Raw genomic sequence first — 25,968 nt, 5'->3', positions numbered from 1 at the left:
TGATTCAATAAATTCAATAAAGTAAAACACACCAGACAGTACTTAAACCTTTTGAACATCACGTTTGGAATCTGTTTCTCTCTTTGTGTGTGTGTGTGTGTGTGTGTGTGTGTGTGTGTGTGTGTGTGTGTGTGTGTGTGCAACACTTCCACTTTTCGTAACTAGTTTATTCAAGAAGGTAAAGTGACTCCAGACATCCTGAACTGTGTAAATGATGTATTTCTGTTATCAGTAACACGCGCTGATTTGTAATTTTATTTTATTTTTTTGACATATCATAGAATATTTGAACATTTTTACATTATTATTATTGTTATTATCATTATGCGTGTTTGGTAATTGGTAAGCTACGTGTAACGAAGCCCTGTCGAAAATATTTGGCTCGTTAGTGTACCTTGTGCAAGGGAAAACAGACGTGTGACAGCGCAAACACAGTCTCTTTCCCTCCCTCTGTTCTCATCCTCGGTACCAGTTGTTTTCAACAAGCTTGTGCAGTCACAGCGTTCACAGCTGCTCTCTCCCCGTTTGCGATTTACAAGCGGATTCTTACCTCTTTCTCAGTATTTTAAGAGTGGGGAATTTTGCATTCCCTCGTAAGACCAATCATGCCACACAATTCATAAACTTTTAAAATCGGAGTTGCTGTCTGGATGTACGCCATGCGCCTGCAACCTGCGCGGGCTGGCTGGGACTTTTCTGATCGGATGCTGTGCTGAGAAATGCAGTTGGCGCCATTGTTCCCATGGCTTATTATCCTTTCCAAATTCGCGGACCAGGTGCCTTGTCCTTGTCAGCCTTCCTTACCAGCGCACAGCCTTCTTTTCCCGCCGCGCCGACTTTTCCGGACGCCGCGTCCTTCTCCAAGTCTCTGTCAGAGCAGGCACCCCCTGACGCGGGGCTGCACGCAGGTCTGGGGTGCCAAAATGAGGCCGTTCAGCAACGTTCCTTGAAGAGACTTGAGCCAGAAGAATGGTTGGACGAGGACCCGAAAGTTACGCTGGAATCAAAGAACTTGTGGAGTGAATTTCACAAAATAGGAACTGAAATGGTTATCACAAAATCAGGAAGGCAAGTGCAATGCGCATTTAAGTAGTCTACTGAGAATTTGTGTAGTGTCTTTGTCGTTTCAAATTTGTAAATAGCCTGTAAAAGTGCGCACAAATGCTATGTTCACGCTTTAACGGGGAAAAACAGCGAATAATCTAGTTTTGCTGATGATCGGAAGTTTAAAAAATGCCACAAGGGGGGGGACCTCCATAGACAAATAGAAGCTCTATGAGAAAAAAGTGATGAAAAACAAAAATAACACTGTTAATTATGACATATACAACAATTTCTTTTTTTCTTCATTAACTATCAGGAGGATGTTTCCCCCTTTCAAAGTGCAAGTAGAAGGGCTGAATGATACAGCCAAGTACATCTTGCTGATGGACATTGTCGCTGTCGACGACTGTCGCTACAAGTTTCACAACTCCCGCTGGATGATGGCTGGAAAAGCTGACCCAGAGATGCCAAAGCGCATGTACATCCACCCGGACAGTCCGTCTACAGGAGAACAATGGATGAGCAAGCCTGTTGCCTTTCATAAACTCAAACTCACCAATAACATGTCCGATAACCATGGGTTTGTAAGTAACACTCACTGAAAAGTTGCTTTTGTTCCTCATTACGCATGGTTATGCTGGGTGACTGGGTGCACTGCTTTAAAGCTTTTATTATGGTTGTAGTTGTAGTAATTAATTACCCAAATACCAGTAATTCCAACTCTATTTTTCTAATTTGCAGACAATTTTGAATTCCATGCACAAGTACCAACCCAGATTTCATATTGTGAAGGCGAATGACATAATGAAGCTTCCTTATAGCACCTTCCGGACTTATGTTTTCCCAGAGACAGAATTCATCGCTGTCACTGCTTATCAAAATGAAAAGGTAACATCATCCTTTAGCCCCTCATACACAAATGACAAATATCCACATGGATTATACAGTGTGTACTACTGTTGTGCCTGTTTGTCACTGCACAATGAACTTTGGATTGATTAATCTGCAGATCTTTCCTTCTTTTCCATCAAGATTACACAACTAAAAATTGACAACAATCCCTTTGCCAAAGGATTCAGAGATACAGGAAATGGGAGACGTGAAAAGAGGTATACATTTTGAAAACAGAATACATCTTTAGGCCATATGTGCATGGTCTCATGCAATCTCGATTTGTGATCCCCAGAAATAAACAGTTAAACATTTCTTCACTGAATGGAAACCAAAGCAAAGCAGACCAGGACTTTGCTGATTCTGATGATTCCTATGAGCAGCCCAGTACCAGTGAGCCTTTTTATTCCCCACAACTAATAAGCAGCCCTCTGATGCCCACATCAACTTGTCAAGGTGGGTTCATTTAGAGTTCATTATGTTATTAGGCAGCCACTGTTGACCTGTGTTCATGAAGTGATAATCTAACTTAAGATCTACTGCATAGTCACTACACTGAAACAGCTTGCATATATTTTTTTGTTTGTTTTTAGTACGTGTTTTCCTTTTAATGACATATTCTCAAGCCAATAATTGCTGTTTGTAGTTTGGGGATCTGCTTTTGTTTTTACTTTAAAAAAATATTTATTTGATGCAAAATTAACAAAGCATTTTAAACTGTTTCAAAAGAACATGGGTTAATAATATGATGGCTCATTCAATTTGACTGCAAAGTATTCCATGACACACTGTCTGACAGTGTTTTCTTCATGGTTAAAAATGTTTCAAGTGTTTGTTTTTTTCCTTACAGACGAGACCAACGTTGTCAGTGATTCAGACGTTGATCCACTAGATGACTGCAACGCTGAAGGCAGCTGCTCCAGGAGAGAACACACATTGGGTTTAAGTCTGAGAAGTGAAGAGATACTGTGGAACAAGTGGGATCTCAGAAAGAACAAACAAGATGCAACAAAAGCAAGAACATCAAGCAGCGCTTCACGTGATAGACATTCTATAGGTACGGGTTTAGAAGAGCAAATGAGTGAAATCAAAGATGGGGTCGTGCCTATGACGTTACAGTCATGGAGCGCATCATCCTTCAGTGCTGGTCAGCAACCCACTTTGGATTTCTCAAGTGCACACAGCCAATTCTCTAGTAGGCTTGGGACACCTTTGTCATTTCAATCTGGACAGCTATCAATGAAGCCAGAGGTTTTTTCCAATATGGCTATGGAGAATATGTTTCCCACTTCATCTGGTATAAATGAATTAAGAAATGGAAGCCTGTTTTCTGAAAGCATCACCTCTTCAGCTCCGTTCAAACGTCAACTGTCACAGCAAATGCTAGCATCTCAGGTACGCTTCCCCAGGTTCACTATATTAAGTTATTGAATATATTTTCATCCATTCATTTAATTGTAAGTGCTGTATACAGCAGTAACAGTTACTTAACTTCAGTAGCATCTTTAAAGTCTTTGAGCACTAACAAAGGACTTCACACTGGGCAGCTGCAGAATTTTTACAGTTAAAGAAACTCTCAGCGAGTAAAGCTGAAATACGTTATATGTTTCGTGCCAATATGTTTCATAGCAAGCTCTGTTTGTAATTTGGAGAACATACTTTTAGATCTTACTTCATGTTTCGTCCTACTGTTTGTGCAATCCTACAAGCCTTCATGTTATAATTAAAAAAAACCCAAAGGTTCTTTGTAAACCGATTTTCCACTAAAAAACAGAAAAACCTTTGATCACTATTTGGTGTATTATGTGTGGAAACAAAATATAAAAGCATTAAATGAATATATACAATATGAAAAACAATGAATGTCTAGTTTTTCATTAAACAACTACTGAATAAAGTAAAACAATAGTTGGAATGTATTACTTGAGTAGTTGTACTTCATTATAAGCCTTTGTGAATTCTTTATGAATGGCTTAGAGATCTTTATAGTGTGCAGGTCATTTTCAGTGTAAAGTAAAGCATAGGTGTCAATCCTCTTGTTGTTTAATGGGACTGGATTGATTACCTTTACTGACTTCCTTTCCTAATGCCTTGGATTTCCTCCATAATATGAGTTAAAGACAAAACAAATCGGATGTATTCAGTTGCTGGTTAATAAAGTTTAATTTTACAGAGCTGTTTATATAAAGGAAGATGACATGATCTGTACTACAAATCTTAACAACTCTACTTTTTAATGCAGGGGATTTCACCATCACCCTATGGAGGACTTTTCTCATATCCATACCGCTACATGGCAGCACCAGGTTCAGTCACACCAGCCCTTTCATTCTGCACTGCAGCCTCGTCGCACTCCAGAAGCCAACGTTACAGCAACTCTCGACCATGGGTGCGATTCAGCCCTTATCAGATTCCCACATCGATCACCTCAAGCCAAAATCTGCTAACATCCAGACTGCCTGGTAGATCATATTTACAATCTGAGCGAGAGTCAACTCTGGTGTTTGACAATAACAGCTATCTAGTCATAAGACCTAATAAACCAAATCCTCCATAATAGACTATTCTACAAGTGAAGTCACATATGACAATCATTTAAAATGTTTTGGCAGAAAGTCTATATTTTTGCTTCTCATTAAATCGATCATATTATCATAAATTTAATAAAGACAGACTTGGTGGTCCAATGACAGTCAGTATATTATACTAGACTTGGATATGCATGTTTAATTTAATGATTCAAATAAATATTGTACTAGATTCTACTAAAAGCTACTCAATGGAATTCCAGAACATGTGCTATGCAAAAGTCGGTGCCCGGGGTGAAATTCTTTAGAGGATGATATGATGTAATGTGCTTTAAACATAACTAAAAACACATTTTTACTGCTTTATTCTATGTAAATGTGTAAATAGTTTTTCTCTTGCATTTTTTTTCACAAGAAAGTGACTAAATGAAGCCTTTTTTCAGAATGTTTTATATTTGTTTCACACTTTCACATTCTGATATACCAAAAATGTGCAGTGAGCTTGGAAAAACTCAGGACTTTTTGTTTATCTTCTTTTAAACCAGCACTTGAGAAATCTCCAGGAGATGTGATGTTGTGTATGGAATTATGCAAGTATATTGTGTGTTGTGTGTGTGTTTTCACAATTTACATAAAGATGTTCTAATCTGTAATATTTGACTGAATTATTTAACGTTAATTTTGCTTATTTTGTTTGTTCTTTTTTTGGGCGGGGTCATCTTTTGGTGAGTTGTTGTGCATTGCAACCCTACATTTCGTAAAAATAAACCAACAACAAACAAAAAAAACCAAACTTTTGGATGTGGCGCTGTCTATCACTGTTTTTAAATGCCAGGATATTTAATATTGATTTAAGAAGGGATTTTTCCCTTATTTTTTTCTCTAATGGTGATCAGTTTTATTTATGTAGTTACTTTATTTTTAAAAAAAAGCTTTACATTTTATTTCTCTACTTCTGTTTTCTATTTCAGAAAAGGTCAGCCTATGTGGCTGCTCCTTATGACCCATCTTTGTACTGATTTCTAGGCAACTGTGGCTTTGGTTGCCCTTTAGACCTTATAGAACATTTTTGTCATCTTCTATTTTAAGTCACAGTCAAATGCATTAGAAGAAAAGGGGAGCTCTTGAACTTATGATCTTAATTCTAAACAAATTCTTGTGGCAACACATCTTGGCACTTTTGCTCCCCTCATCCAACACCCACACCTTTCCAGGAACAAACACTGGCAAGACAAGAGACAGATTTTAAATTGGACCGTTAGCTGCAGTGCCCTCATTTTACTGCCTGCGTATTTTACATCTGTCCGCACACAGCATTACAATAGTCATAAAGCTATGGCATATGTTAGCTCAACCGTGTGAAAAAAAATTTAGCTGGACAGTGACACTATTTGTAAAGTGACAGTGGTTCACATAAAGTTGAACCACTGTCACTTGGTGACAGTAAAGTTGGCGTTTAATGACAGGGACAAATTTGAAGACACTAAATCATACTGGGAGAGTGTAAAAAAGGTCATATCAGTGTAGGACACACCCATTTGCATGTATACAAACAAATGTAGATAGCTGACTGTGTATTCAAACAAGATGATTCACACAGTTTTTACTTTGAGGTTTGCTGGGGCACACTGACAAATGGCAAAATAAATGTTGTCACTAGTTGTCTTGAGACTTAAAAAATGAATACTTAAGTCTTCTTAATACATTTGTGTGTTAGTGAATGTTTAGAGCTTCTTTGTCTTCTGCAAACCTAAGTTATTAAAGCATAGAAAGAAAAAAGAAAGTTTTTTTTTAAATCCTAAATCTCTTTTGTGATTGCGATAGTGTCAATATTTATTCCTGTCACTTGCATGTTTAGTATTACACTAATTAATTCTACTAATACTTAAAATAATAATTTTGGTTGTGTTAAAATAGACCAACAGTGCACTGAAATATCAAGTTTCTGCAGGCATGTGCTAACCTACTCTGAACACTGGGAGGGAAGCATCTATTTCACACTTCACAGTGTGCAGAATATTAGTTAAAAGACTGTTAACTTGCAAATACTTCAGTTTTTCAACATCACTGTGTCAAGAGAAGGCAATGCAGGCTCTATGATTGGATTTTTAAATCAATCCTTATCATCACTATGAGCTAAGATAAAAATGTTAACACAGATGGCTTAAATAGATGAGATCGCCTTGATGCAGTCATTCACTTAACATGGAAACAATTTAAAAGCTTTTGTTAATGTAAATTAAGCTTTTGGCATGTATCTTTATGTTAAAGTCAAGAAATAGAAAGACAAAGTTGCTCCTGCTGAAATCCCATAAATTCAGAACCACTTTGAGTGGTTCTGCACATTAAGGCCTCTGAAGCCACCTAGTGGATCTAAGGTGCAATAATAATATATTTACACCTTTGATGTAAACTGGTAATCGAGGGTATTTCACTAAGGTTAACTGTCATAGTTTATCACAGGTATCCTGTTTTATTTTAACAACTGGGTTAAAGTGGTGTAGGCTCTAACTAAAAGATGTACATTTAATGAACCAAATCATGTTTTGAATGAGCTGGTATTTAATTCAACACTGGTATATTGTAATTTGATTTCATTCTCTTTCAGTCTTTTAGGGCTTAGCTTTAGGACTCTTAGCCTGACGACCTGCATTTACACTTTCATATCATCAGAAACCTCAGCAAGCTGTTACTGTCTACACATGAATAGACAAAGTTTTAAGCGTTTTTACATGGCTATCCATCTGTCCTACACGCACACGAGTACGGTAAAAAAAAAAATCAATGTTTAATTCATCACATTAAGTATGAACATTACTTTGAATAACTGTCTTTGTAAAACAGTTTCACAGAGAGAATATATGAATTCAAGTCTCTTTATTTAAATACGATCAATCCTAATTGCTTCTCGTTTGTGATTAGAAGTGGGATTTCGCCGGAACCAGTTTGAATGCAGACAGGCCAGTTTCTCAGCTTTCAAACGACACAGCTAACGTGAGCCAAACGGGATATGAAATAAGTCTTCCGTTGACTACATCGTCTGCAGTCTATATACTCCACTTGCCTGCACTGAAGTGTTGAATAAACATCTTTAATATACTGCACACTGGATGCATTTTTTTCTTAATTTTTGACAGGGGCGATTCTAGGATCAGAGCTTTGGGGGTGCTGAGCACCCAGAGAGCTGCCCAGCCAGGCAAGATAAACCTGTCTCTGTCAGTCCCTGCATCCTTAAATGTTGTCCCGAGTTCTCTCTGACTGTCACTTTGGTGCATTTAAACCCCTGTTCCTCCCTGTCCTCATCGTCTGTTGTCTTAGTCTCCGTTATCAGTCATCATAATTTTACCATCTCTGTGCAAGTCTGCAAATCTCTTTATTAAATCATAAGATTCTTAAATTAATCAAGTCTCTCTGTGCCTGGGTCCTCGTCACAAAACATGACATCACTGTTTTGTACATTTTAACACAATTTAATCCCCACATTTGTGAAAGAAAAGCAAAACACTTTTTTGAAAAGTCTGTAACAAAACCATCAAATCTGATCAAGGTTATTTAAATGCTGCAAAAGAAGAATGGATTGGAATAAAAAAAATACATATCCTAACCTTAATTACTGGGGAAGAATAATGAATGATGCTCATAGTGAGTAAAAAGTAAACTGAGTGCATTTTTTGGACAGAGATTCACTTTTAATGTGTTTGTATAATATAATACAGATACATAAAAACACTCCCAAAACAGAATAAATTATTACAAATAAATTATTACAAAATATAAAAAAAAGAATATAAAAATGGAGGCAACTTTGCCTGTGGTAGAATGTATACAATGTATGAAAAAATCTTTACTGCAGATACTAATTTTGTGTTGTAAGATTTATGAGTTTCATGCTTTCATAGTGGCACTTAGGAGAGCTTGACATTTTTCTCAGGTGGTACACACTGTAAAAAGTTTGAGAAACACTGATAAGTGTGTGTGTGCTTTTGGAAAACATTTAAAGCTGCAGTACAGAATCTTTGAAACAAGCTTAAAACATTTTTAGAATATAAACAGAGCATCTGCTTCTCTTTACAGCTCCTCACTCCACCAGGGCATCGTTTGGCACTTTCTGATAGTGTGCAAATGTGATGTACGTACTGCGGCAGTCATACAGACAACTGGACGGTCCAAAAGTTGGCCTACCTATTACTGGCTGAGGTTTTAGTAGAGTTGTGGCTGAACCACATAAAAATATATTATTAATTTTAATCTCCCCAATCCATTATAATGTTATGTTGGAATGTTGTTAAAGAGGGTCAAAAATGTTTCAACCCAGTTTGTTTTGCAGATTCTTTATAGCAGCTTTAATATAGGGAGAACACAACTTCCAGATTGTGTGAGTAAAATCAGGTTTTTTCTCTTTGTCAGTTTAACAGTTTGTGTTGTGCCTGTCACTGTTCCCTGTCTGTTTTCTTACCTGGTTCTTCCTGACCTTGTACTTTCTCTTCACGTTCCCTCTTTCCTCTCTCCCTCTTTGGACTGACAATCATACACAAATAGATTGTATTCAATTAGATGAAAAATTACATTAATATGAAAAAAATTCTATTAAGATCGCTAACAAAAAGTCCTCTCTCAGTGTACTTTCAACCAAAAGGCAAATAACCAAACCACATGAACAACCAATAAAAGATATAAACATTGAAACACTGATCCAATATTATTCTTGATTGATGGATAATTTGATTTTACACTTTTACCTGAATGTGGCTCCTTTTTTTGAAAAAACTTCCTTATATCCATTATGAACCTGACTGTCTCTCTGTACACACACACACACACACACACACACACACACACAACAGGAGTTATAAGGCTAATGGGCATCCAGTCAGTTAGCTAGTTAGTATCCATTTCAAGCAGGACAGTGGTAACAACAGCAGGCTACGGACAATTTAAAGTTTTAGATTTTAAATAGGCTGTATATATTTCAATGGGAGCAACAGGACGGTCAGATGTCGCTGATTTTACTACAGAGCAGGACGGATTGTAGAGTAGCAAACATTGCCAGAAAACACGTTTTCAACACAGCAGGTTACCTGGTGTAATATTTTTCAGCTAAAAAGAAACATGGTCTGACTCCTACCTAACTATATAAAGAGTAACTGAAGGTTAAATGCAGCTAATATGTCCTGTTTTAAGCCAGACACTAACACCTCCGCTCCGTTGCGTCTCAGCCACCATCCTAGAGCCAGAGCAGGGGAGAGGCGAGCTGGAACAAATCACTTTGGGAGGGGGGATTATCTATACTTTTGTTGTTAAAATGTTACGTCTCACACAAGTACAGTACTGTATGCTTTTTATATTTTTAGTAGTGTGTCACACAAACAGCAAATATTGTCAAAAAAGTAAGAAATCTTTGGGGGTGCTTTGATTCATGTTAGGGGTGCTGAAGCACCCCCAAAAATGGGCTAAAATCGCCCCTGATTTTTGACATTCCCAGTTTGCATACGTAGTCCTCAAACTACCCGTCGTGAAAATAGTGTACAACAGACTTGTTAAATGTAGTCTGATGTTAGCGGGCTCACAGCATGCTTCAGCTGCACGCAGTCTACTCAACAACGACGAAGACCTGCAACCGCGAAACTGTGTGCTCGTCACAGATTCCGCACACCGAAATTCAGTTCTGCTACATATATGTAGCTGTGTACATTGACAGCACATGCTCAAGCACCACCTCTTCCTCTACCACCTTAAACACGCCCACACAGATTAACTGCAATTTGATTGGAGCTTTGCGAGCGAAATCAGCATAGATCTAGCTGAACTAGACAGAAAGGATTCAGCGTTAACGTGTCTTTTACTGATATTTGATTACTAAGACCTTATTACATTGACTGGATAGAAGAAAAAACAAAACAAAAGCAAAAAAACATTATTTCTTTTCTTTTTTTCTGCTTTTGGAATGTTCATATATATTTTTAATCATAAGAATTCAGCAGATATAGTATCGAGCACCTTGGATGGATGTTACAAAAACACTAGCGTTTCGTTTGATTTCAGCTGGTGTAGCAGCTGTGGTTATCTTGACTCCACAGTTTTCTTTCTTTTTTAAAATTATATTATTATATTAAATATATTGTATTTTAGACGTTATGTACAACTTGTAATTAACTGTATAATTACAAGTTGTTCATAACGTCCAACATACAATATATTTTCTGTTTTTTTTTACGTCATTCCCTTATAAACGGAAGAATAGATAGACAGCCTGAACACATAATGCTGAAGTCGTTAATATACCGGCTTGGGTGTGATGTCTTTACTATCTAAACTAGTTCTATAGCGGAAGCTGCAGTCAGAGGTCAATGCCCAGGAATAACCTGCCTGCGCATCATCACATCACCCCACTCTCTGCTGTTTAAGCATCTGATGGTGATGTGTGACCTCATCATGATGTGATGTTTTCATCATCACTCGAAAGAGAGATGTCTGGCAGATACAATTAATTTATCGATCTTTTTAATTCAACTTTTTTTCAGGATTACGTGTCGGTTTATCTCCACCGGTGAGTCGCTAGCATACCTGCAAGGGTTTATCTCTTATTACTTCGCGTCTGCACCCAGGTTTTCACCCACACTGCAGTACAGTACAACGGTAGCCAGTACAGTACAGTCCGTGCTATTGTATTAGTGCCGTTACTGTGGAATTATAATTGTATTAGCGCCTGCCGGTAAGCTAGCGTTATTAGCACCTGCGCCTCAGCTTATCTGGGGTTGCTGGGTAAAGAAGCTAGCCTTCACCGGACAGGTAACCTTAACTAGTCGACTCAGCCTTAGTTCTTGTTTCCCCCCCCCCCCCCCCTTAATTTTTCTTTTTCTAGAAGGCGGTTCTAAAGTTATCTCATTAAATAATGTTCATTGCGGAAAACAGAAATATGGGTCTATTAACAAGCTAAACACAGCTATCATTTCGTGATGTTCTCCTGGCTCACTTTTACAGCGTGCCTGTTTGCGGTGCTCGGCTTGTTTTTCTGGTCCCGCAAGCGCCTGCCGAGAGGTAAGGTGTGCCTTACCCGAGAGTCTACTCTTTCCAGTTGCTCTGACAGGTGGGTTTTTTTTTAACAGTTGTGGCAACTGGACAGGTAGGGCGACAGCAACATAGCAGTTAAGTAACGTCTTATCGTTTCCGCACGTGGCTGTTAATTAACGTTTTTTCGAGGCTTCATGGTAAATTAACAAGGGGGAGAAGAAAGGGAATGTCAGTATTACTGTAGCAGATGCTAGGGTTTTGAGGAAAAACAGGAGTTTTAATCAAGCAATTGTCTTAATTGTTTTGCTTTTGTCCACTCTTTTAAATAGCAGATGCAAAGTGTACACAGGACAACTGATGATTACAGTGCAACTCTGGCAAATAGCAAATTTGATTATATGGCTGTCTGCCTAAATAATGCTTCATTGGTTTTGTCTATATGATTACTGGTGACAATATAGCACTCATTACATTCAGGTGTTATTGTTTAATATTTTGTTATTAATATTTTATTCTAAGCAACTGTTTTGGCAGATCATAAAGTGGCATTTTTTTCCAGAGTGTGCACAAAAATGATGCAATATCAATTGCACTATCAAGAAACTTAAGTTCATGTAACCCACTTTTGCAATAATGACAAACAGCCTTGTGTTCCAGCCAAAGCAATCTGTGTCACACTGTACTCTGTGGCTCCTTTATAACTGTTGCAACCACTGCTCTGCTTCTTGTCAGTGTTTGGAGCCTGCTCCTGTCGCCCGACCATGGCACAACAGGACGGTGCTGCCAAGAAGATTCCGGCTGTTGCGGAATTGCACTCTCGCTTCATTGTGGGATCTGTGTCAGAGGAGAACTCAGAGGATGAAAACCAAGGAAAGGTGGACATACAGCTGGACGAGAAGGAGACTCGCTCCTTGTCTCCATCTTCCGGGAGTTCGGACAGCACCTATGAAATGGGCTTCGACCACATCGATGGTCCTATGCACAATTTAAGGTTAGCCTGTAAACCTTCTTTGTCTGTCTGGCTTCTAAATGGTAATGCAACAGAAATATACATTTTATTCAAACATTTGTAAATGTCCTTCTAAAAGCTATATATAGCAAATGAGAGATAGGGATAGGGATCCTGCAACTTTCTGTGCTGTCTTTGTGAAACTAGCCAACATCTGTAGTCTAAAATAACACGCAGCATGCTCTGCTCAGATTATGTAGTTTTCCTTGGCTTCATAACCCTTTGAGCAACTTGTGAAAAATGCGGTTTTTCTAGTTGCACTCTACCTAAAGGTTCCTCTGTGCCCTCACTGTGTGAGATTGTCCCGGAGAGCAGTCATCTTGACTGCAGAATGTTTTTGTGGAAAAATGGTCAAATGATTTTTTACAGACAGGAATTCCCAAACTTTTGAAAGGAGCTATTCATGATAGTAGTTTTTAGCCTCTCTGCCAATCCTGTTTTTTTGGTGGGGGTGGGGTTGTTTTTTTTTTTCCTACTGGGCTCCCTGATCTCCTGTGTTTTGTTATTTAAAGTTTTCGTTTTAAATTTAAGTAAAAAAAAAAACAGTGCGTGTGTGTTTTTATGTGTATTTGACCTCTAAGTATAATTACTTGCAAAAACACTTGGGACATTAATTATTATCATTTCTTGCATGCTGACTTTCTTTGTGCCATAATCAGCAAGTTTACTTTTATTTGTGGCTGGTTTTGATGTGATCAGTTTCAATGAGGGTAAACCGAAAGACACTGGGCGGCACTACCGTTGTCAGAACTGGAAATACTGGATGAACGGGGGTTATGCCGCCCCGTCTCCCCACTCCCCCCACACACACAATCTCTTCCACATCTGGACAGAGTTGATCCACGTCAAGATCTTTACAGTGATGCAACCATCCAGTGTCATGTCATATAGAAGCCAGCCAGCTAAATGGGCCCAGGCTCTGCCACACCCTGTCACGTTCCTCCACCCATAGTACCCAACTGTCCCAACTCTTCCTCTTTGGGTGGAGCTTTGATTTACAGGGCTCGGCAGTTTCTGTTGGAAGCACTTGCCCCAACATGTAAATGTGTTTGAACAAGAAATTCTACTCTTTTTAACAATTTCTTCCATTATTTTATTTCTAGGTTGTTGGTTTTTTGTTTGTTTTTTTCCTACTGTTGTCATAGATTTTTATTTATGGTTAGACATTCTGACCATTTCACCAACTTATCCAGAAGCTGTATAACCAAAGGGACATTATATTGATATTCTTTGTTTTTTTTTTTTAAATTAAAACAGATCAAGCATGTCAGGCCTGCACCTGGTGAAACAAGGACGAGATCGCAGGCGTATTGACCTCCAGAGGGACTTCACTGTTGCTTCTCCTGCTGAATTTGTCACACGCTTTGGTGGTAACAGGGTCATTGAAAAGGTAAGAAATTCTGATTTAAAAAAAAAAAAAAAAAAAAAACTCCAAAAAACCCCAACGTGTTATATAGGGACAATAATTCTATACAATAATCTAATTTATAAACTCTGCAATAATAACAAAAAACATTAAAAGATTCAAGTTCAAATTGTGATATTATGTCAGTCTGTATGTGCATTTCATAACTTTCCTGCTATATTGTGATTAGACTATGTTAACAATAGTAACTGATCTCCTTTTTCAGGTGCTCATTGCAAACAATGGCATTGCAGCAGTGAAATGCATGCGCTCCATCCGCCGCTGGGCCTATGAAATGTTTCGCAATGAAAGGGCAATCCGTTTTGTCGTCATGGTGACCCCAGAAGACCTGAAGGCCAATGCAGGTGAGCTAAAGTTTGGTTTCCCCAAACAGTAGACTCATTGTATGTGGTACCACCTTCAGCATATTTTGAGGCTTTTGAGACAGGTATATTGACTTCATGATTTCTACATACAACATTTCAACATGATTTCCCTAGGGATTAATAAGTATGTTGATTCTGATGATTCTAAAATTTTACATTCAAAAATTTTACATTTTAACTATCTTATAGCTAATATGACTGGCCTTTTTTGGTATTATTGAAAGGACTGAGAATAATTGTTCATGTTTTGTCATATTTTTTGTGCTTACAGAGTACATTAAGATGGCAGATCATTATGTGCCTGTACCCGGGGGGACTAATAACAACAACTATGCCAATGTTGAGCTCATTCTAGACATTGCTAAACGCATACCAGTTCAGGTATCACCAGAATATTTTTCAATAGTTTCTTCTGTAATTACCTTTCTTTCTTTTCTTTTTTTTCTTTTTTATTTATCATCTGGTGTTGTATTGTTTTATGTATTATAGGCAGTGTGGGCTGGATGGGGGCATGCCTCAGAAAACCCCAAACTCCCAGAGCTCCTTCAAAAGCATGGCATTGCTTTCATGGGTGAGGAGTGAGGGTCACTTTGTTGACCATCACCTGTTCTTCATTTGCCAGAGTAACGTAAGAGTAAAGTGTTAAAATTCTTCTCTCTTTTCTTAGGTCCACCAAGTCAGGCTATGTGGGCGCTTGGAGATAAGATTGCTTCCTCCATCGTGGCTCAGACAGCTGGAATTCCAACACTGCCCTGGAGCGGAACAGGTAGGTCATAGATTCTGGTGTCTGAATATTGTAGCTGGTCAACATTTCAGATGAAATAAAATATTAACAATGCACTGGGACACTGACAAGTTTCTATGCTGAGTACATTTTGGGATCTTCTTTTTCAGGTCTGACAGTGGACTGGCCAGAGAATAACCAAAAGAAGAAGGTCGTCAACATTCCTCACGACTTGTATGAGCTCGGCTGCGTCCAGGATGTAGAGCATGGCATGAAAGTAAGCAATTCACCTAATGCTGTATAATGGAAAATGAGTGTTGCATGCACTCTTTCTAACATCTCTTTCTATCACAAGGCTGCAGAGAAAATTGGCTACCCTATAATGGTGAAGGCCTCCGAAGGTGGTGGAGGAAAAGGGATCCGTAAAGTCAACTCTGCTGATGATTTCCCTAACCTGTTCAGACAGGTAAGTGAACATGTACAGCTTTTCCTGCTTTTTGGTACGGTGGTATTTTATGTATTCAACGATTTCAAGAATATATTTTATCTTTTCCAGGTCCAGGCAGAAGTCCCAGGATCGCCCATTTTTGTCATGCAGCTAGCCAAGCATGCCCGTCACTTGGAGGTTCAGATTTTGGCTGATCAGTATGGCAATGCCATTTCCCTGTTTGGCAGAGACTGTTCTGTGCAGCGGCGACACCAGAAAATTATAGAAGAGGCTCCTGCTACCATCGCCACTTCTGATGTGTTTGAGGATATGGAAAAGGTATTCCCCCTCTAGCATCACTTGCACTGATAAATGGAAATTGGTACCAACAAATTTCAAGCTTAAATTAACCTGAACTGTTCTCGCCTTTCAGTGTGCAGTAAAGCTGGCTAAGTTGGTGGGTTATGTAAGTGCTGGTACAGTTGAGTACCTCTACAGCCAGGATGGCAGCTTCTATTTCCTGGAGCTCAACCCTCGTCTACAGGTGGAACACCCGTGCACTGAGATGGTGGCTGATGTCAACTTGCCTGCTGCCCAGCTGCAGGTTGGTCTCACTTATTCAGTAGCTCACAGTTACATCATACACATTGTCCACTACAGGCCAGTCACAGACTCTAAAAATAAGCATGCTTCACCATGGTCGATGCTATGATGGGGCCTCTGGTTGCTATGGCAACCAACGGCAAATGCGCAATGTGCAGAAACACTGAAGCAGATCACGGAGTAGCAGTGATGGGTCACGTGGTCTGCTCTGCAGTATTTAGGATTGTGTGTAAATAGGTCAGTGGCAATGAAGCTGAAGGACTGCGAGGGCATTGTAGGCAAGCTGATTGGGTGCTACTTGGGAGTGACACACTATCTGATTCAGTGCTCATTATCTTGGTTGGTTGAAAGATGGATTGATAAGCTTCAAATAGGCACGACAAAGAAATCTTTTGGGGGTTCTTTATTAAAAAATGGGGGGAAAGTAATCATGGTCTAATATATGCTATTTAGTCAGACTGTTATCATTTTTCCATGCTAGTTTATGATCACCATGTGTTACGTTAATAATACTCTTTTTCTTTTCTTTTTTTTTTTTCCCTTTTTTTTCTTTCTTTGTTAGATTGCTATGGGCATTCCTCTTCATCGGATCAAAGACATTAGAATGCTTTATGGCGTTCAGCCCTGGGGGGATTCTCCCATTGATTTTGAGGCTCTGTCAACTGCCCCTTCCCCACGGGGCCATGTCATTGCTGCTCGTATCACCAGTGAGAACCCAGATGAGGTAAGATTCACTCATTCCTGCTGTGCAAAAGTTTTCCAGCCAAAGGTTACCCAACGATTCATATCTGCTGACGTTATTGTGTGACTCATATTACTTTTCAGTCTTCTTCTTTTTTTTTTTTTAAAAACAACAAGTACTATTATCACTACTGTTTGAATGTCCACTTTGCATCACTGTGTTTATGCTGTGTGATTGCAGGGTTTCAAGCCAAGCTCTGGAACAGTGCAAGAGCTGAATTTCCGCAGCAATAAGAATGTATGGGGCTACTTCAGCGTTGCAGCGGCTGGAGGGCTGCATGAGTTTGCCGACTCCCAGTTTGGGCACTGCTTCTCATGGGGAGAGAATCGTGAAGAAGCCATCTCGTGAGTATACTCAGAATTAAGAAACATTGATCTTATTATTTTTACTCCATTTTATTATATACACTTACCAATATGGATTATTTCTGTACAATGTCTAAACAGAGGTTATGGCTTCTTTTAGAAACATGGTGGTTGCGCTTAAGGAGCTGTCTATCAGGGGTGACTTCAGGACAACAGTGGAATACCTCATTAAGCTGCTGGAGACAGAAAGCTTCCAGCACAATAGTATCGACACAGGCTGGCTGGACAGACTTATCTCAGAGAAGATGCAGGTATGTGGAGATTATGCAGCTGTTGCCAATGGATGTTCTTAACTGTAACGACAGGTTATTTAATGTTTGACCTATATGTTAGTGTCTGCACTGAAACCACAATAAAACCAAATGTTGGGATGATAGTCTCTTTGGTTTATCCTCCTGATATCCACAGCATATAATGCATGACTGTTTTTGTGTAAGTTGTAAAGTGTAATTTACATGCAGGCGGAGCGTCCTGATACCATGCTGGGAATTGTGAGCGGTGCACTGCATGTGGCAGATGTTAATCTCAGGAACAGTGTTTCCAACTTTTTGCACTCTCTGGAAAGGTAAAAATCTAATGCAAATAATATATGGTCAAATACAGTACTGCGCAAATTCTCTAGCCTCAATCCTTTATATATTGCTAGGAATGTGGGAAATGTGTGCAGTGTTTTTTTTTAAACATACATAGGAATGCAGTATATAAGGCAAAAATTATTCTAATGAGCTTGAAAGTGAATATTTGGCATCACTACCTTTAAGTCTTCAGCACAGCCTGCCCACACTGAGGCAAGCTTTCTTTTCATTTCTTGAAGTAGTCTTCAGGAATAGTTCTCCAGACTGGTTCCATTCTCTGTCGAGATGATAGTCAATGACTAAAGGTGTACCCCTGTGTGCATTTTCTATCCACGTATGGTGTTATTGCTTTGACAGTGTCTTTGGGATCATCACAATGCCGAGACACTTTCTGATGAGGCTTTAGAGAACTGTAGAGGATCATTTGATGTTAAATATATATAATTGTTTTAGGCCCACCATTTGTCCAGTTTCTTCATTTTTTTTTAAGGGCACACTGTATACTGTTGGTATTTTCCATAGATTTGGCTAAAGAAATGGGAACAGATGATTTGTTTTTGAGATGGGCTGCTAACAACAGAGATACAATTTGAACTTGTTTCTTTGCTAAACTGTTTCTTATGTGTAGAAGCATTACTAGTAAATGGTCTGCATTTGTATAGCGCTTTTCTAGTCCATAGGACCCCAAAGCGCTTTACACTACATTCAGTCATTCACCCATTCACACACACATTCACACACTGGCGATGGCAAGCTACATTGTAGCCACAGCTGCCCTGGGGCGCACTGACAGAGGCGAGGCTGCCGGACACAGGCGCCACCGGGCCCTCTGACCACCACCAGTAGGCAAACATGGGGTTAGTATCTTGCCCAAGGATATTTGGCATGCAGCCAGGATGCAGCCTGGGATTGAACCACCGACCTTCTGATTAGTGGCTGACCTGCTCTGCCACCTGAGCTACGGCCACCCCCGTAAATTCGTTTTGGCCATTATTTAATATGTAAACAAACAAATGAGTTGTAATCTGTTGTAAGCCGCAGTAGAAACAATCATTTGAAAAAACAGCATTTTGAATAGATAACATGAGACACTCTGTACTCTCTGACCAGGGGGCAGGTGCTACCACCACACACGCTGCTCAACACTGTGGATGTGGAGTTGATCTATGAAGGTACTAAGTACGTTCTGACAGTGACTCGTCAGTCTCCCAATTCCTATGTGGTCATCATGAACAATTCTTCTGCTGAGGTGGATGTCCATCGGCTTAGTGATGGAGGTCTTTTGCTTTCATATGATGGAAGCAGCTACACTACGTACATGAAAGAAGAGGTGGACAGGTAAACAAAACCATTAACTGTATGAAAGAATTGTTACTATTGTAACTGTAAGTTTACCACATGACAACAATTAAAAAAAATAAAAAAAATAAATAAATAAAGCAGAACATTATTGAGGAAAAAACGAACACATTGTAAAGTCGAGTCTTAATAGCTTACTGGGCTCGTCAGGCACTCTTTTTGGCTGCAGTGGTTATTTTTATATTTACATGCTTCCATCTCCCATTTCTGCTCGGTAGCACCTCGTACTTTTCGACTTTCCTTTTTCTCCCTCCCTCACGCTCATACAGTCTTAAAAGGCCATCCCTGTAACACTCTGGCGTCGTATTAAATAATTTTTTGTATAATAATTAAAAAAAAATGTTCACATCAATATGCGGCCCGCAAGCGGAGGTGACGTGGGCCGCAAATGGCCTGTGGGCCGCGAGTTTGAGACCCCTGATTTAAGATCTTCAGATAAAACATGACACTGAAATCTTCTAATTTCTGGTTTGTTAACACTGTTTTTGTTTTGTTTTTTTGTTGTCAGGTATCGCATCACAATTGGGAACAAGACGTGTGTTTTTGAGAAAGAAAATGATCCCTCGCTGCTGCGGTCTCCTTCAGCAGGAAAACTCATTCAGTACACTATTGAGGATGGCGGGCATGTGTTTGCTGGCCAGTGCTACGCTGAAATAGAGGTACATTAGTTTAATGCAGAGGTGTGGACTCGAGTCACATGACTTGGACTCGAGTCAGACTCGAGTCATTAATTTTATGACTTTAGACTTGACTTGAAAAAATGTTCTAAGACTTGTGACTTGACTTGGACTTTTACACCAATGACTTGGGACTTGAATTGGACTTGAACCGGTTTACTTGAAAAGACTTGATATTTTACCCCAAATATAAAATTTAACATGCATATTATATAGAGATTGAAAATGTGACGTCATTCACGGGTAGAACCGCAAAGGATTCTGGGAACTCGTGGCAAGCGGTACTAGCGCACGCAGGCTTTCAATTAAAATCAGTTATACAGCGATAAAAAGAAACACAAAAATGTCAAGAAGCCGTTGTATTATTAACTGCAATAGCCGGTCGCATGACAGCCACGGGAAGCCGACGGGTAAAGAGATCGGTTGTTATCGGATTACGTCGTTGAAGAGAAATTGTTCAGCCATGTTTCCGAAGTAACAAAGACGCGACTGGATTGCAGCCATTCAAAGATCAAATATAACGTCCCAGAACACTCCAGCTCACAGGTTAGTCTGCTCCAAGCATTTACACGAAGGTCAGTGTTTTTTAGTAGTTAATACGTCATTTTCACAACATAATTAGTGATATAGGTTACAAGCAAGTCTGGTGCTGAACAGAAATTGTCGCGCTATGCTCCTTTGTTTATTGTGCATAAATAGTGAATTGTCCTGACACAATATTGCGTTTCGCTTCTGTTATTATGGTACATTGACAAAAACATATACTTTTATTCACAGGATAAAACAGGGTTTTTGTATCACTAATTGCCCAGTACGATTACAGCATACAGTATTATTGTCACTGCTACATTTCTGTAACGCGTACCAGAAATTATTTCCACTACTAATTAATTACCGTTGAGCTCAAAGGTCCTATTAATAAACGGTTAACGAATGTGTATTTATGACGACAATTTGTGAGACTGGTAAACTTATGATACGTACGATGGTCTTTCGTTCTACACGGTGCATTTCAAGGTCCTGTACCCATCCGTCGGTAAACTGTACCTGGGCTTGTTGCAGTGACCTGAAGTTACTAAACTTCATGAGTGTATGCACTCACTCCAAGAACCGTATGATTATAAATATGCATATAAATATGCTAAGATGAGATAGCTGACTTCATCTAACTAGCAAATGTTGTACAGGCTACGTTGGTGATACAGTTTTTTTTAATGTGTATGATATTTTTGTCATGCGATTTTAAAGCCGGTCCTACAACCGCATCCAAGAATAACATGCAGCTTATCTCAGAACTGTCAGTGAAAATTATTCTTGGAGCTAGGTTTAATTGAGCTGCATTTTAAAGAGGTGCAATTTCACAATTTGTGTATATTTTCTAAGTTCACTATTTTGTCATGTGTTGAGAAAAACACAGATTTAAAAATTACATGGTCTAATATTTACATTTAGCATATAACTGCAACATGCTTTTTTCGTTGTTGTTTTTTTTTTTTTTTTTTTTAAAGACTCGAAAGGACTTGAAATTCAAAGTTTCAGACTTGTGACTTGACTCGGACTTTTACACCAGTGACTTGAGACTCGACTCTGACTTGCCTGACATTACTTGAGACTTGACTTGAGACTTGAGGATAAAGACTTGAGACTTACTTGAGACTTGCAAAACAATGACTTGGTCCCACCTCTGGTTTAATGGTTAGTTGTGTGCAGTCCACTATAAAGATGGAATCTGTAAATATACATATGGTTATTTGCAAATAAACAGGTGATGAAGATGGTCATGACCCTCACTGCAGCAGAGTCTGGTTGTATTCACTATGTGAAGAGGGCTGGAGCAGCTTTGGAGCCTGGCTGTGTCATTGCCAAGTTGCAACTGGATGACCCAAGCAGAGTGCAGCAGGTACATTATGTCTCATCATTCCACTTTATTGTTGTCACAGATGCAGTATTTGCTGTGCAGCAAGTAGGATTTTGTATAATGCAAAATGACGGTTAACGTAATATTTTTGTTTACATCAGGTTAAATTAGAGCATCGGTTTTAACTTTGATGTCATTTGCCCATAAAAAGTATCTTAGCAGGTATCTTGGTAACACTGAGTATTAGTTTAAATATGCATGTGTTGCGTTTAATGATTAATCGCTTTATGTTCAGATATATGAGGGGAACCAATGTGCAAGAAGAGACAGACAGACAATTAAATCTAACGGATGTTAAACTCCAGCACAAGCGTCTCAAACTAAGACGAATCGAATAGATACGTCACTGACACATATGCTTGCTTTCTACAAGCCATACCTGAATAACCCCCAGACATGAGAGCACGCACGCGCACACACACACACACACACATCCAGCCTTTAAGCATTTATCTGCGCTACCATTGTATTATAATTACATATCATTATCTATGAGGAACCAAATGAACCAAAATGAGGTTGAGCTCACCATCATCATGAGTCTATATTGCACCCATATGGTGAAGCAAAGAGCAAAACAGCAGTTGAGTTCCCAAGAAATTGTAAAATTACCAAATATAAAAAATATAAAACTTAACACAACAATTAAGCAGAGAATAAACTAAGCAGTGGATTAAGAATTGCTTATTTCACACCATAACCTCTACCTCCTACTAGAACATACCATTGACACGCTGATGTATTTTAAAAATCCAGTGACTTATTAGTAATCGGTATTTGTATTGTCTCACAGGCTGAGCTCTACACAGGGACCCTGCCTTCTATCCAGGCAGTAGCTTTGAGAGGAGAGAAGCTGCACAGAGTTTTCCATAACACACTGGGTCATCTTGTCCACATGATGAATGGCTATTGTCTACCTGAGCCTTTCTTCAGTGCTAAGGTAAGAATTCATGTACACCAGTGTGCACACCAGCATTACTTTGCTTAGTCTTGAACACACTTCTTGTGTCTCTCCTAGTTGAAAGAATGGGTGGAAAGGGTAATGAAAACCATGCGCGATCCTTCTTTACCACTGTTGGAGCTTCAAGACATCATGACGAGTGTTTCAGGTCGCATCCCCCCTGCTGTGGAGAAGGCCATCAAGAAGGAGATGGCTCAGTATGCCAGCAACATAACTTCTGTGCTTTGCCAGTTCCCCAGCCAGCAGGTGCATCACAGACACTTGCACATGAACCACATATTTCTTACTACACATACCTTATCAGCTTTTCAGACCTGAGCTCCTTATACAGTTACAGCCCACTTTCATGTGACCATTTTTTAAAAATGTATTTTGAAAACAATGAACCCAGTGGCTTCATGCAGAATGAAAGTGCCATATCTAGGTGCGGATGTGTGTGAGTGACAAATAGATTTGTGGTCCAGAATTTCATGTAGCTTTTAAATTTCTTTACATAGCCTGTAACACACACTTGTTAAGGAACGCGTTGTCAGTGCCAAAGGGATTAAATGCTTATCAGTCTCCACTGCTGGTGGGATTAAATGCTTATTGTTTCTTCCTTTGTTTCCAGATTGCAAACATACTGGACAGCCATGCAGCTACTCTTAACAAGAAATCAGAGAGAGAAGTCTTCTTTATGAACACACAAAGCATTGTTCAGCTGGTGCAGAAGTGAGCAACATACTTTTTATCTAAATATCACCAAGTTTTAATCCTAGGGTTTAAAGTAAATGTTTTGTCTGTGTGCTTTATCTGCACAACAGCATACATTTTTCTTGTAAGACCAGAATGTTTTTGTGTCTAACAGGTACCGCAGCGGCATCAGAGGTCACATGAAGGCTGTCGTGATGGACTTGCTTAGACAATATCTAAAAGTAGAGATCCAGTTTCAGAATGGTGAGAAACAGTGACTTGACACTTTCTTGCTTGGATAGCAGAAACATTGCATTAGCATATTCTCACCACTTGATGGTGCTCTTAAACCTCAAGTTTCCTGTCCAGTTTTTACCAACGCTCTTATCTATCTGTCAACAGGACACTACGATAAGTGTGTCTTTGCACTGCGTGAGGAAAACAAGGGTGACATGGCCAATGTGCTCAATTATATCTTTTCCCATGCTCAAGTCACCAAGAAGAATCTACTTGTTACTATGCTGATTGTAAGTATCCATTCTTACTGATTTAGAAATCTCTATAAAAAAGTGATTTTCAGCAGTCGTGCCTTTTATCATATTCTTCTTCTTCCTCTTCTTCTCCATGCAGGACCAGCTCTGTGGCCGTGATCCAACACTAACTGATGAATTGATGGCCATTTTGACTGAACTCACCCAGCTCAGCAAGACAACCAATGCAAAGGTGGCGCTGCGTGCTCGGCAGGTCAGAATTGAACTCCTAATCTTGTTTGACATACTACAATGAAATAACAGAATTTAAAAAAACAAAACAAAACTGTACAGCAATGAAGAAGTACTATTCGGAAACTAAAAGAAGTTAGTTGAAAAAAAAAAAAGATCTAAAAGCCTGATTGTTTAGCTGAAAAGCTTTTGAAGTGGCAGAGGCTGTGGATTGGCTCAGGTGATGCCTAATTGGTAGGACTGTGGATTTTTTAACCTCTGGCGTAGCCTGACATGCACTTTTAAGATAATTTGCAGCAACATGGACCTTAAACTCTGTGATTGTTCTGTTGAGCAGTAATGTGCCCTGTAAGCACAGCATGAAACAAAATGTCATAGTTTGTAGTTGTATCTAGCTTGCTCATTTTAGTAATGCAATAGCTAATATTCATCCATACATCTCTGACAGTCTGTGTAGAGAGAAGTTTTTTCTCTTTGCTGTTTTATTAAAAGTAACTGTTTGTCAAAGTGCAACATCAAAGCTCAGAATCACCTGTGATCGCTGAGCAATACAGAAACACCAACACAACTATGAATGTAACTCACTACCAGACTTTATTTATTTAGTATTTTCCCACCAGATGTCACTATATGCTCTCCATTTCTTTAAAAATAAATATAAATATAAAGTAAAACATGTGACACATTAGCACAACAAAGTGTGTAGCTGAAACAGTGTAAAGGTTGACACTGTCAGAAAATGTAAAGGAAAGCATAATTAAGTAGTGTTTGCTGTGCTATACCTGAAGAGCACATTTATCTTATTCTTCCAGGTGTTGATAGCTTCCCACCTTCCCTCTTATGAGCTACGACACAACCAGGTGGAGTCAATCTTTCTCTCTGCCATCGATATGTATGGGCACCAGTTCTGCATTGAGAACCTTCAGGTGAGCATTAAAGGACAAGAGCAGTAGTTGTGGCTGTGCATGTGTTTCACAACAACAGACAAAATGTCCAAGGTGTATGATTATACTTTTTTTTTTTCTTTGTTATTTTTCTTTCTCTAGAAACTGATCCTTTCAGAGACATCCATCTTTGACGTTCTCCCCAACTTCTTCTACCACAGTAATCAGGTAGTCAGGATGGCCGCCCTGGAGGTGAGAGGAATAAGAGTCTTGTTTATTAATCAGTTTCTCTGAATTTAAGTTGAACAAACTTTACAAGCACTTCACATATCTGACCAGCATTGCCTGTCTTCAATAATGTCAGGTGTATGTTCGGAGAGCATACATCGCCTACGAGCTCAACAGTGTTCAGCATCGACAACTGAAGGACAACACATGTATAGTAGAGTTTCAGTTCATGCTTCCCACTTCACATCCCAACAGGTATTGCTCATGAAAATAGCTGAAACGCGTACATGTGCATTACTATTCTGCTGTCCTGACCCCCTCCTTTCCCCAGGACGCTGTGCCATCAGTAATTCTACTCTTACTCTCATGTTGAATTTTTCATTAAAAGTTAGCTTTTATCAAAATTGCTTGCAAGGTGACAACACAACAATAATAATATTAGTCTGCGTGTTAGCAGCGGGACCTGCAATGATGTGCTGCAGTTGCTGCTTATGCCTGTGTTTCTAAATAGAGGAACCTGAATTTTTTCCTGTCTTACAGTTTTCTACAACATTTTATTTATTTTTTTTTTTTTTTGACATCCCAACTCAAGGTGTAGCATGGCTGCATAAAATTTTCATGACCTATTATACTGTAACTGTTAAAAGATAAAGAATACTTATTATTAAGTACAGTGGATATAAATAGCATACTCACCCTAGTTAAAATGCCAAGCATCTGAGAAATAAAAATTAAAACCACAATAAATAATTCTCAACTTTTGGTACCTTTAATGTGACCTATAACCTGTACAATTCAATTGAAGAAACAAATCAGCATAATAAGCTGGTTGCATAA

The 25,968-nt window shown here is 39.1% G+C and overlaps 2 protein-coding genes and 1 long non-coding RNA gene across 9 annotated transcripts in view; 2 read left to right on the top strand and 1 right to left on the bottom strand.

The window, feature by feature from the left end:
• Positions 1 to 617: 617 nt before the first annotated feature.
• On the top strand, positions 618 to 5,226 carry LOC146699842 (T-box transcription factor TBX3-like). Its single transcript, XM_085471361.1, has 7 exons — positions 618 to 1,068; positions 1,361 to 1,628; positions 1,786 to 1,932; positions 2,077 to 2,153; positions 2,231 to 2,391; positions 2,786 to 3,330; positions 4,178 to 5,226. The coding sequence occupies exons 1-7, from the start codon at positions 743 to 745 to the stop codon at positions 4,490 to 4,492; spliced, it is 1,839 nt and encodes a 612-aa protein (XP_085327487.1). The 5' UTR covers positions 618 to 742; the 3' UTR covers positions 4,493 to 5,226.
• Positions 5,227 to 8,200: 2,974 nt separating this feature from the next.
• LOC146699841 (uncharacterized) lies at positions 8,201 to 11,608 on the bottom strand. The gene is made up of 3 exons (XR_014922482.1): positions 11,518 to 11,608; positions 9,203 to 9,264; positions 8,201 to 8,981 (listed from the first exon to the last, which is right to left on the bottom strand). It is a non-coding gene; the product is annotated as an uncharacterized LOC146699841 (long non-coding RNA).
• acaca (acetyl-CoA carboxylase alpha) overlaps positions 10,806 to 25,968 on the top strand; it is a 33,483-nt gene continuing 18,320 nt past the window's right edge. For 3 of the 7 annotated variants that reach the window (XM_085469761.1, XM_085469760.1, XM_085469754.1), the window contains exons 1-27: positions 11,397 to 11,501; positions 12,207 to 12,465; positions 13,741 to 13,873; positions 14,115 to 14,253; positions 14,546 to 14,655; positions 14,764 to 14,845; positions 14,942 to 15,040; positions 15,169 to 15,275; positions 15,354 to 15,464; positions 15,555 to 15,764; positions 15,859 to 16,029; positions 16,591 to 16,752; positions 16,951 to 17,114; positions 17,236 to 17,386; positions 17,597 to 17,700; positions 18,821 to 19,048; positions 19,578 to 19,728; positions 21,512 to 21,646; positions 22,458 to 22,604; positions 22,683 to 22,871; positions 23,236 to 23,336; positions 23,473 to 23,561; positions 23,700 to 23,824; positions 23,928 to 24,041; positions 24,832 to 24,945; positions 25,066 to 25,155; positions 25,268 to 25,386. In XM_085469761.1, coding sequence (XP_085325887.1) covers positions 11,420 to 11,501; positions 12,207 to 12,465; positions 13,741 to 13,873; positions 14,115 to 14,253; positions 14,546 to 14,655; positions 14,764 to 14,845; positions 14,942 to 15,040; positions 15,169 to 15,275; positions 15,354 to 15,464; positions 15,555 to 15,764; positions 15,859 to 16,029; positions 16,591 to 16,752; positions 16,951 to 17,114; positions 17,236 to 17,386; positions 17,597 to 17,700; positions 18,821 to 19,048; positions 19,578 to 19,728; positions 21,512 to 21,646; positions 22,458 to 22,604; positions 22,683 to 22,871; positions 23,236 to 23,336; positions 23,473 to 23,561; positions 23,700 to 23,824; positions 23,928 to 24,041; positions 24,832 to 24,945; positions 25,066 to 25,155; positions 25,268 to 25,386 — 3,686 coding nt within the window. In that variant the 5' untranslated portion in view covers positions 11,397 to 11,419. Of the gene's footprint in view, positions 11,011 to 11,395; positions 11,502 to 12,206; positions 12,466 to 13,740; positions 13,874 to 14,114; positions 14,254 to 14,545; positions 14,656 to 14,763; positions 14,846 to 14,941; positions 15,041 to 15,168; positions 15,276 to 15,353; positions 15,465 to 15,554; positions 15,765 to 15,858; positions 16,030 to 16,590; positions 16,753 to 16,950; positions 17,115 to 17,235; positions 17,387 to 17,596; positions 17,701 to 18,820; positions 19,049 to 19,577; positions 19,729 to 21,511; positions 21,647 to 22,457; positions 22,605 to 22,682; positions 22,872 to 23,235; positions 23,337 to 23,472; positions 23,562 to 23,699; positions 23,825 to 23,927; positions 24,042 to 24,831; positions 24,946 to 25,065; positions 25,156 to 25,267; positions 25,387 to 25,968 lie in introns of those variants that run through there. The other 4 variants (XM_085469759.1, XM_085469758.1, XM_085469756.1 and 1 more) reach the window with 3 other exon arrangements.

Source organism: Copadichromis virginalis, linkage group LG10 (genome assembly GCF_057382275.1).
Source record: "Copadichromis virginalis isolate Kocher_CV1m ecotype Utaka linkage group LG10, C_Virginalis_male_GT1.1, whole genome shotgun sequence".
In the NCBI taxonomy this organism is placed as follows: Eukaryota; Metazoa; Chordata; class Actinopteri; order Cichliformes; family Cichlidae; genus Copadichromis; species Copadichromis virginalis.
The sequence above is the reverse complement of the archived record's forward strand: the minus strand, read 5'-3'. Positions and strand labels throughout refer to the sequence as shown.